Source organism: Eptatretus burgeri, chromosome 15, assembly GCF_056783735.1.
Source record: "Eptatretus burgeri isolate ZD-2024b chromosome 15, Ebu_testis_v1, whole genome shotgun sequence".
In the NCBI taxonomy this organism is placed as follows: Eukaryota; Metazoa; Chordata; class Myxini; order Myxiniformes; family Myxinidae; genus Eptatretus; species Eptatretus burgeri.
Genome location: NC_140975.1, coordinates 18588361 through 18600497, shown reverse-complemented (window position 1 = coordinate 18600497; position 12137 = coordinate 18588361). Strand labels below are relative to the sequence as shown.

The 12137-nt window shown below is 45.4% G+C and overlaps 1 protein-coding gene across 1 annotated transcript in view; it reads left to right on the top strand.

Moving 5' to 3' along the window:
- Positions 1-799: 799 nt before the first annotated feature.
- LOC147011664 (uncharacterized) overlaps positions 800-12137 on the top strand; it is a 42562-nt gene continuing 31224 nt past the window's right edge. Inside the window, exons 1-2 of the mRNA XM_085857148.1 lie at positions 800-1010; positions 12016-12137. The exon at positions 12016-12137 is cut by the window's right edge and continues 26 nt beyond it. Of these exons, the coding sequence (XP_085713274.1) occupies positions 909-1010; positions 12016-12137 (224 nt within the window). The 5' untranslated portion in view covers positions 800-908. The remainder of the gene's footprint in view (positions 1011-12015) is intronic.

The window sequence follows — 12137 nt, the reverse complement described above, 5'->3', positions numbered from 1 at the left end:
AAAATGAGTGCCAGCTTGCTGGTATACTGTGTCGGGGTGGCGACCCGTCCAGGATTGTGTCCAACAGCCAAGGAGACTGCTTAGGCATCACCAACGCTCCACACAGAGTATGGTCCCAATGGATGGATGGATGGATGGATGAGTGTGTTTGTGTTTGAATGAGTGTATGTCGTTGTTTTTTTGGGGTGTGTATGTTTGTGTGTATTATGTTTCTCTTTTTCTTTGTTTTTTTGTTATATTTCTATTTTTAAAAATTATTATTGTGTGTGTGTGTGTGTGTGTGTGTGTGTGTGTGTGTGTGTGTGTGTGTGTGTGTGTGTGTGTGTGTGTGTGTGTGTGTGTGTGTGTGTGTGTGACCGTCCCACTGTTCTCTCTCCAACCCCCCTTCCCCTCCCACCACCAACCTCCATACATATCCCCATCCCACCCCACTCCTCATTCCCACCCTCCCCGCTCATTCCACCCCACCCCACCCCTCCCCTCATTCCCACCCCACCCCTCCCCTCATCCCCACCCCTCCCCTCATCCCCACCCCTCCCCCTCATTCCCACCCCCACTCCTCCTTCTCATTCCACCCCTCCCCCTCATTCCCACCCCTCCCCCCCACCAGAGAAATTGAATCGATAAACAAATCGTTTTAATTACCTCATTGTCGATCTGGTGTAGTCATGATAATAATTGATGTGCGAGCTCATGGGTTGAAGTTCCTGACCGAGTATTCCCTTGTAAACACGTGTGCCTGGAACTCCCATTGCTGACCACGCCCCTTGCTCCTCCTTCACACTGACTCCGCCCCCCCCCCTTTTCCACGTTCTTTTTATTTTCGGGATCCCCGACTCGATCGATGGTCGTTGATCCTCTCGCTCTTCCTTTTCTTTCCTCGTCTTTCTGACGCATCCCATGGGACGATGCGAGAGGGAGACCGGGATGGCCGTTTGTGTGAGAAGCGAAGTCGCAAGCCGGCTCGTCCACTCAAGAGGAAGCTAAGGGTGGGACAAGAGCAGCGGGAGGTAAGGGAGGCCTGAGAGAGAGGGGAGGGAGGTAAGGGAGGCCTGAGAGAGAGGGGAGGGAGGTAAGGGAGGCCTGAGAGAGAGGGGAGGGAGGTAAGGGAGGCCTGAGAGAGAGGGGAGGGAGGTAAGGGAGGCCTGAGAGAGAGGGGAGGGAGGTAAGGGAGGCCTGAGAGAGAGGGGAGGGAGGAAAGGGAGGCCTGAGAGAGGGGAGGGAGGTAAGGGAGGCCTGAGAGAGAGGGGAGGGAGGTAAGGGAGGCCTCAGAGAGAGAGAGAGGGGAGGGAGGTAAGGGAGGCCTGAGAGAGAGAGGGGAGGGAGGTAAGAGAGGCCTGCGAGAGAGAGAGGGGAGGGAGGGAAGGGAGGCCTGAGAGAGAGAGAGGGGAGGGAGGTAAGGGAGGCGTGAGAGAGAGAGGGGAGGGAGGTAAGGGAGGCCTGAGAGAGAGAGAGGGGAGGGAGGTAAGGGAGGCCTGAGAGAGAGGGGAGGGAGGTAAGGGAGGCCTGAGAGAGAGAGGGGAGGGAGGTAAGGGAGGCCTGAGAGAGAGGGGAGGGAGGTAAGGGAGGCCTGAGAGAGAGAGAGAGAGAGAGGGAGGTAAGGGAGCCCTGAGAGAGAGAGGAGGGAGGTAAGGGAGGCCTGACAGAGAGGGGAGGGAGGTAAGGAAGGCCTGAGAGAGGGGGGGAGGGAGGTAAGGGAGGCCTGAGAGAGGGGAGGGTAAGGGAGGCCTGGGAGGGAAAGGGAGGGAAAGGGAGAGAGAGAGAGAGATAGAGATAGAGATAGAGATAGAGATAGAGATAGAGATAGAGATGTAAAGGTGGGAGGTAGAGGAGTGGAAGGTGAAATGTTGGAAGGCAAGTAAGGATGGGGAGGGGGAGGGAGATGTGTACAGAGAAGGGAAAGTAGGGGGATGTGTGGGGAGGAGGGGGCATACGTTGAGATAGAAGGGAAAGGAGGGGGATGTGTGGGGAGGAGGAAGGTGACATGTTGGAGGGGAGAGGAGGGGAAGGGGAAGGTGACATGTTGGAGGGGAGAGCAGAGGTGGGGAAGGGGAAGGTGACATGTTGGAGGGGAGAGGAGAGGAGGGGAAGGGGAAGGTGACATGTTGGAGGGGAGAGGAGGGGGATGTGTATGGAGGGAGTGTCGACAAGGTGAGATAGAGGAAGAGTATTTAAATGGAGGGAGAGGAGGGGGGGTGACTTGGTGGAAGGGAAAGTAGGGGAATGTGTAAAGGGGAGGGAAAGGGTGTAAGGTGAGATGGAAGAAGGGAAAGGAGAAGGATGTGTAAGGTGAGAAGGAGGAAGGGAGAGAGATGGTTCAGAGTAGTCAAACAAAGGAATGCATTTGAAAATGTTGATGTTTCTTGGATGGGATTTTTCAGGGAATAAGTGTTTTTAAACGCGCAGCCACCTGTTTTCGGCTGTATTGGACATCCAGGTGCAGAGAAATAAGGGGGATGTCTTCCTACCCCTTAAACTGGCCCTAAATAATAACGCTTTCAGCAAAACGTCTTGTTTAATACTTTACAATATCTAAAAATGAGCTGCGTTCATGTTGGTTGGTTGTTCCCATCTGAGCGCTTGGATCATGATGCCTGGAACCTGGGTTAAAGTTGCACGTCCTCTGTGCATTAATTCCATTGTCAACTCCTGTCCTTTGTAGTGCTGCTAAAAAGTACAATGACATCTCCCATTGTCCATTTCCTACATATGATGCATGTACAAGCTGCTCCTGAACTTACATCACTGTTGTAGGAAAAATAATAATAAGAAGGATTTCATGTTTGTGTTAATAAGGATAAATGATCATTTGGTTGTTAGGTTTGTAATGCTAAACTTTTTTTTTTTGGGGGGGGGGGGGACATTCCTGATATATACCTGGTGTTGGCTTAATCATGGTTAGAGTGGTGTGCTTGAGATTCTCAGGTCCTGAGTTAAAACCCGCTCTGTCGTTGAATTAACACCAGCTGGGGTTGACTCAGCCTGATCATCCTTCTGAGGCCGGCCAAATGAGTACCAGCTTGATGGAATGATTGAGCCATTTGAGTGTCCTGCGTCGGAGTGGCGAGCCGTCCAGGATTGTGCCCAATAGCCCAGGAGACTGCTTCAGCAGCACTGGCGTTCTGTACAGAGTACGGTCCCAATGGATGGATTCCTGATATGTTGTTTGGTGTAGCTTTGGAGGGTTTTTTCTGTTGTGGTTTATTTTTCAGGATCTAAAGCTCTTGGAGGAGCTGTTACATAAATTTCGCACACACATACGGATGACAATAGACAACACTGGACCTGACTTCAGCGAGCATTACTCGTGACATGGACAGAAGTGACTTGCCGTTCCGGGCCACCCTTGGTACCGCCGATGCCGTCTTGTGACGTCTTTTTTTTCCATCTGCATTCAGAGGGTCAATTGATGTAATCCTCATTGACTGATGTCATGCAGTTTCATTTTTTTGAATTCTGGGATAAAGTGCAGGTCAGATCTGCCATGTTTGTTTCCAGATGCTGTTGGCAATACTAGTTGACCGGGTAGCACCAAATATTTTTCTTTGAAAACGTGACTAAAGTAAACTGCTTTTTACCAAGCTGCATTGCAACACCAATAGTAGAATGATGAAGTAGTCTTGCTTGTGAAGGCGAGTGTCGAGCAACAACGCAAACTCCCTCATCACATTTTTGTCTGTTACCAAATAATTCCAAGAGGTGCAGGGTATGGGTAAGCTTGATTCAAGACGGAGGAACATGTGCAGTTTACATTTTGTAGCAGGAATCAAATCCGAGATGATCGACGACCCTTCTAAATTTCCATAGTTTACTGAATACCTTGAAGTAGTAGAGGATTACAACTTAAAATTGTCCACTTTACAGTTGCCCAAGGATACAAAAAAACAAGAGAGAATTACTTTGCAATACACATCCCTTACCGGTCCCAATGAATGTTCAGGAGATAAAAATTTGTTTGCGTTTAATGCACCCTTGAGCCGATACCGGAACCAAAATGAAGAAGAAGAAACACTCTAACCCACCGTGTTTGGATCTATTTGGCACAATAAAAGGAAGAGCAATTTTCATTTAGTGATATATTTTGTGGACTAGAAACCAATGAAGACAACCAAGATAACAAACTGGAGATAAAAATTAGTTTGCTTTCACGCACACTCGAGCCGACACGGAACCAAAATGAAGAAGAAGCTCTCTAACCCACTATGTTTGGTTCGTTTCTCGGCTTTACCTATTTCATATTAAAAACAAGAAGGGCATTCGGTAGAACGCATACCTCCGCCATGTAATGCCTGATCCATGAGAACATATCTGGCCCAATCAATACATTTTTAAACTAGAACGGGCACTCGTAGAGTGCATACCTTCGCCGCAGCCACTAGTTTGAACATGGCATGAGAGTGAAATGAGGAACTAAAATTCCACTAAATCTGCTCGGGAATTTCGCAAATTTAAAGTCCATGATCTGGATTTTGTGAAAGGATTTTATTAGAACTATTACGATTATGACAATTTTAGGTGATTCGTTGTCCCGAGTGCCGAACTCTGTAGCATGTAGGGTCGGATTCGGTCGAATGTCACTGACCACGCAGACACGACCTGGATCAAGTAGATCATGTTTTCAAATCCGAGCGAGGACATAAACGTCATTTTAATTGGCGTCTAATTAAACAAGAAAGTAAAACTCCTTTTACTAAACCATGAGCGAAGCTATGTGCATATCAAACTATACCAAGTCTCCTTAATGAAAATTTGTTGTATTTTACTTAGTAACTAAGTTTGGTAGGGCCCTTATGGCCCTTGTTGCATCAACAGACACACAGTTTAGAGACAGAGATATATTCTAGTTATTACCTTTGTATTAAGTTGTCCACAACGCATCTCAATACAAATATGCATTTCGTGACCCCCATGACCTTTGACCCACAACCGCTACCTAGGGTGACAATAGTACTATACCTTGTGTCATTTCAGAAGATGGGGAATTGAACACTGAACAATTTGGAGTTAATTTGATGTAAATCGGAAACATATTAACCGTTTTCATCATGAAAAAACGATGTTGACCTTTTTGTGACCTTGACCTTTGATCCGATCGCTCCCAAAATCTAATGGATTTGTCCTTTCATGATGGCAAACAAATCCAAAACAATTAAAGCCTCTCTGCGTTTTGTTTTTTTGCGTTAAGTTGTCCACAACGTTTTCCGATATAAATGTGAATTTGTGTGACCCCCTTGACCTTTGACTCCCAACCGCTGCCTTGGGTGACAAAAGTACCATACCATGTGTCATATTAGAGGATGGGGAATTTAATTTTGAACATTTTGGAGTTAATTTGCTGTAATTCAAAACTAAATTGACAATTTAATCGCGAAAAAACGATTTTGACCTTTTTGTGACCTTGACCTTAACCTTTGATCCGATTGCTCCCAAAATCTAATCGATTTGTCCTCTCGTGATGCCAAACACATCCACAAAATTTCATGACAATCTGCGAAGTGGTTTTTGTGTAACGTTGTCCACAACACTTCCCAATCAAAAACTCCATTTTGGTGACCACCTTGACCTTTGACTTCCACAGACTAACTGGGGTTGCAAACACTATACCATACGCTATATCAGTGGATCGGGATTTGAATACTGAACATTTTGGACTTAATTTGATGTAAATCGGAACAAAATTGACACTTTAATCGCAAAAAAAACGATTTTGACCTTTTTGTGACCTTGACCTTGACCTTCGATCCGATCGCTCCCAAAATCTAATCGATTTGTCCTCTCATGATGTCAACCAAGTCCACAAAATTTCATGACAATCTGCTAAGTGGTTTTTGCGTAATGTTGTCCACGACGCTGCCCAATGAAAAATGCTTTGTGGTGTCCCCATTGACCTTTGACCCCCAACCGCCAACCTAGGGTAATTACGCCACACTTTCATGTGGCATAGCCTAGAATGTAGAATTGAGTAATGAACATTTTGGTGTTGGTTTTATCTCGCTCGGATAAAAATTGACCGCGTTATGACGAAAAAACGATTCTGATTTTTCGTGACCGTGACCTTGACCTTTAATCCGATTGCTCCCAAAAGCTTCGCCTGGTGTCCTTGAGTAACTGCACATCATCTCTGAAAATTTCATGCAAATCGGTCCAGCAGTTTTTGCACAATGTTGTCCGCACACATATTTACCAATAAATAAATACACAGGGGTCAATACAATACCTTCGTCAAACGAAGTTTGCGAAGGTAAATATCAGGCTATGTGTCATTTTTGGCCCTATCTCCTAATGGTGAAGAATCACTTCAAAAAATTAAATAGCTCTCGCATCCAGATCCGGATTCGGATCTTCACCAAAATCAAATAAACTCGTCCTTGCCACACACCCAACCTGTCCACCAAATTTCGTCCGAATCCCTCCACAACTTTTTGAGATATCATGCTATATTGTTGTGAATCTGGAAAACTATCACACTCAACATTCAGGTCCTTTAGCTCAGTTATCTTGGTAAGTACGTGTTTTATAGATAGCTCGCCTTTCCTTGTTTAATGGGTAAATCAATGTAAATGCGCTGTGATTTATTTTAATAGTTAGGAGTTCAATCAGAACAACACAAAAGAAGAAGAAGAACCCTCCTCTGCAAATAACAACCCTCCTCCGCAAAGAACAACCCTCTTCTGCAAAGAACAACCCTCCTCCGCAAAGAATGATGCTTCAGAGAAGAATACTTCCTCCCTCCACGGGCTGAGGAGGGGGAGGGGGAGCGCACCGGAGCATATAAAAGGAGAGTATTTCTTCACCGAAGAAGTCGCCGTCAGCCCTGGCCCTCATCCTCATCCACCGCCTCCTCCTCCGAATGATCGAGCTTGGGCGATGACCGCGATTCACCTTAGCTGGGTTCAGCTGCGATGGTCCGTCGGACGGTGACCGGAGCTCCGGGAAGGAGGGGACGCCCAGCCACGCGCTCGCGGCCAGGTAGCCTGCGACCACTGATCTGCAGCCCGACTGTTCTCCGGGCTGGAGATCCCAATAAAGACCATTGGGGTCCACTTCTGTCTGTGTGTGGGCACCAGTCTTTAAGTAGTAAAACTGTTAAGTGCTTTGCTGTATATACTTGCATTTTTTTTAAATATTCGGTGTAGCTCTGCTCTTACGTTCTTCCCTAAACACCCCCCCCCCCCCATTATTGTGAATAAACATCCCCTCGTGTTGAATGTATCAGCTCGTTTTGTGTTTCTTATATTGGTTTGACACGCTGCTTGTTGAGAAATAGTAAAAGCGGTTACGGCTTAAAGGGGACATTTTTACCGACGGTTCCCGGCGAATTAAATCGCTCGGCTCGCACACGGAACGAGCACGCTAAGCGGCTCGTTTCGTACGGGTGCCGTCGAGGGTGAATTTCCTCGGTAGATTCCCCGCGTGGATACTTAGGTATATAGAAAATTTGGATATTCACCCTATTCCATGCGGGTCTATCTATTGGCGAGTTCGGTCTGAATGGGACCCGTTCTTGTTCGGACTTTTCCGAAAAGTACGACCTGAATTCTGCCGATCGGTCGAGCCGACTTGCGGCTCCATCTGGCGTTTGTGCTCGCGGCCGACGTCCCGGCCCCGCAACAATATATCGGTTTAGCCCGATCTCTCAATGGTGAAAATCCCTTTTTAAAATTCTAGTAGTTGGATCTCGATCCGGATCTTCACCAAAATCTAATCAGCTCGTCCTTGTCACACACCGAACCTGTCCACAAAATTTCATCTGTATCCATCCACAATGTTTTTGAGATATCCTGTATACAGACAGACAGGGGTGAAAACATAACCTCCTTCACCTTCGGTCGTGGAGGTAACAACCCGATATACATACATGAAGGATAAACATGCGCACTGCTTATGTGTGTATATAATACATCATGGTTATACACCTGGGATTATTCCACTTGTACTGGGCCCTGGACTAACCCAGGACTAAGCCCTGAGGCCTGCCGATCTGTGTTGCTTCATGGTGATTTTATTCATGGTGGTGGATGATTTTATTGTCGTGGAGTCAGGCCAGCTGTCCAGCCAATAGGTGTAAAGCGGTGGGGTAGATTCAGGGCAGCTAAACACTGGCCCATGTATAATATGTGATGTTTCTTGTCTGAAAAGGGCATAACTGAAAAATTGAGGAAACGCCCTGAAACTCGAACTTGTTCTGTAACTTACCATAATAAAGCAAAGCACCAAGTTTTAGTTCAACATGTTCGAAGGTATGGAGAAAAAGTCTGAAAAACCATGGACTCAATGAGGATGCTCTAACGTCTAACCATTACGCAACTGAGTGGGGATGATTCCCATTGCTTCCTAAATGCAAAACCCAACTGCGTATAGCATTCTTCAATTGCAAATTAACATCTATCATTCGACTCATAAATTATATTCCCTTTCCTATTCTCGAGAGGATTCGAGAAAACAATCCCTCACAACGATTTTTTTTTATATCAGTTGGTGACCCAATTTTGTGTACGACTCCTATTTATGGAAGAATTGATTTGATTTTGGTGATGGTCCGGATCCGGATCAGGACATGAGAATTCTGTAAGTGATTCTTCACCATTGAGAGATGGGGCCAAAAACGATATGTAGTATGATATTTCAAAAAGATGTGGACTGGTTCTGACAAAAGTTGGTGGATGAGTTGGCTCGGTGGCAAGAACAAGCCAATTTCGATCTTGGTTAAGGTCCTGATGTATATCTGGCCTATTCCTCGGATACAAAACGTAAGCCATTCAACCTGGCGGAGGTATGAGCTCCACCAAGTGCTGTTCTAGTTCAAACTGTTACCTCCTGCAATGTACTGCAGTTATATATTTCCTCAACCTATCTATAACTATCCTCAGTGTCCCATTTCTACGCACTTTCTGCAGCAAAGACTACCCATGTCTCCACTGTCCCCGATACTTCCCATAGCAAACATTTATCACACCGTTTATAATCTTCCTATGTTTTCTTTTTTTCCTGATTGACTTGCTCTCTATCAATTATCTTCCCAACCGTCTTCCTAAACTTTCTTTACCTGCACTGCCCACTGACTCATCCAATCCCAGGATTAAAAAAAAAAAAACAACCCATCTTACAACTGTTCTTGATTAGCCACGAAAATGACTACGCCATATAAACACATACTTCTAAATATAACCAATCCCATCAGCAGGTAATCCACTACCAACACTACCGCAACCTTCAGCAATATCAAATGCACCGCACCTTACATAAAACCATGATCGGCAACATTTAAAAACAGCAATAGCGTATCGCTTCTGTTTTAAGGAGTGCTGAATCCATGTCTCCGATAAACTCATGAAACTGTCGCTGGACTGAGGGAAGATCGGATTACATAATTGAAAACAAAATTCGGAAATGAAACTACGCGGCTTTAAATTGATTGGGGCCTACATATACAGAAAGTTGAAGACCGCCCCCTTGCTCCCACACCTAATACTGTTGTTACTTTGTGTCTGGTCCCAAACCCCAAACCCAGCTACGTTCACCCTTTATGTGGACATCAGTAGTTTACTCGCAGGTAAAGTTACCTGTAAGGTGGATGTACATCAAGTATTGGACATATTGGGCCGGGAAGCCAAAAATTCGAAATTCTGCCATTTTTAGTGAAGTAGGAAATATAAAGTTCTCAACCACTTTGAACCCTAGTGGCCATTTTGCTGGTCACTATTCAAACCTCCATATACCCCAGCGGCCGGATTTTTCTCCAGGGAGCCCACGGTGAGGGAGCCAAAAGTCCAAGGAGCTCAGGGTTCAAAGGGTTAAAAACCGTATCTTGTCAACAAAACAAACAACAACAACAATAAGCATTTAAAGGCCATTTTCCCCGCTGAAGCAGGGGTTAGCCTTGCGGGCCCCATGACAATCTTCTCCACTTTACCCTATTTCTGCATCTCCCCTTCTTAATCCCCTTGCCCACATTTCTTCTTCCACCACCTTTAGCCAAGTTTTTCTCGGTCTTCCCCGTCCTCTACTTCCGACTACACTCATTTCCAACACTCCTCTCACCCAGTCACTTTCATCCTTCCTCAACACATGACCCAACCATCTCAACCTGTTTCTCTTCACAACCTCCATCACAGACTCTGTTCCCATCATCTTCCGCAAGTCATCATTTGTCTTCCTCTCTCTCAACGATACTCCACACATCCACCGAACCATTCGCATTTCCACCCTTTCCAGCCTTTGTTGCTGCTCCATGTTCAGTACCCATGTCTCACTACCATAAATCATCGTACTCCTCACACATGTTGCATACACCTTTCCCTTGAACTTCAACGACACTCCCCTCTTCGTCAGCACGCCGCTCAGTTCCCGAAACTTCTTCCTTGCACATTTCACTCGAGCAACCGTCGAAGAGTCTGATCCACCTTCTCCATTCAGCATGACTAAGTCAATAAAACATGAGCAATATATTTTCTATGCGTTGTTATGTAGTTGCTTCTTCTCAATCTTAAATTTCGCTTTTATATACACTAGTGCGTGCCCGTAGGTGCAAACAAAACAAACCAAAAAACTTTCAAACCGCGTGCCAGAAACAACGACACAGGCCGTTCTTTCGCTCTCACGTGCCCGTATGTGCGGGGCCGTACATGCAAAAAAAAACTTTCAAACCGCGTGCCAGAAACAACAACCACACAGGCCGTTCCTTCGCTCTCGTAAACGACGACTGGATTGGAGCATTGTGTTTATCTATAAATGCGCATAAGAAATCGAGAAATTATTAGAATACAGTAAGTCATCACTATGCAGAAGTAGTGCGTGCCCATATGGAATGTTCACATGCAATCCACAAATTATCGCTTGCATTGATTTTGCCTTTTATCGCAAGGAAAAACACAAAGAGAAGAGGAAAGAGGAGAAAAAAAAACGTGCAAAAAATAATTTACTTCCTGCTTCGGAGCATACCAGCACTCTGATGTTACCGAAATTTATGCACCGTCTAATATGAAAACGATCATAACTTGGCGCATTGTGTTTATCTATAAATGCGCATAACTAATCGAGAAATTATTAGAATACACGAAGTCATCATTATCCGGAAGCCCGTACGTTGTAACCCATAAAATGGGGAACGCGGCTACCCGTAAAAAAAAAGATAATAAATAAATTTTCAAACCGCGAGCAACAAACAACAACCACACAGGCCGTTTCTTCGCTCTCGCGTGCCTGTACGTGGGTGGCGCGGAAGTTCGCATATCACAGTTACGATGACTCGCAATTTAGGTTTTAATGGCCAATTATTCAATTAGCGCCAACGTATTTTGCCTTTTCGCAATGTCGTCGCAAGGAAAAACAAAAAGAGAAGAGAAGAGAGAGAAAAAAAATTACTTCCTGGTTCGGAGCATACCAGCACTCTGATGTTACCGAAATTTATGCACCGTCTAATATGAAAACGATCATAACTTGGGCCATTCTGTTTATCTATAAATGCGCATAAGAAATCGAGAAATTATTAGAATACACGAAGTCATCACTCTCCGGAAGTCCGTACATTGTAACCCGTAATGGGGAACGCGGCTGAGCTTCCCTTCACCATCGGCCACGCCCACGCAACAACGTGTCTCGTCATTGGTTTGGTAAATAAATGGCCATAACTTGGGAAGCACTTGTCCGATTAATATCAAACCTTGAGGATATCACATCCTCAGGTCCCCAGCAATATATCTGGCGAGATTCAATTAGATCGGACCAGCGGTTGTCGAGAAACAGCGGTCACACACACACACACACACACACACACACACACACACACACACACACACACACACACACGTTGCTGGAATTATAGATAGATGTATCACATATTTGTTGTTGAAAGTTGTAGGACTTGTACATGAATGGCCACTGTTCACACTTGAGCTCAAAGCCTCCAAGACTAGATATGAGGTTTTTTTTCTTCCCCCTCCCCCTCCCCACACCAGTTGTCTTCAAAAAACATTTCCTGAATGCTTTGCTTCTGTGCTGTTTCGTGGAATGAAGGCATCAAACAAAAGTGAAACTGAGCTCTGTCAAGATGACGAAGGGAGAGTCGGAACAAGTCTATCCGGAACAGGACACAATGAAGTAGTCAAGGAAGAGAAGATGGAGAGCAGCCAAGGAGA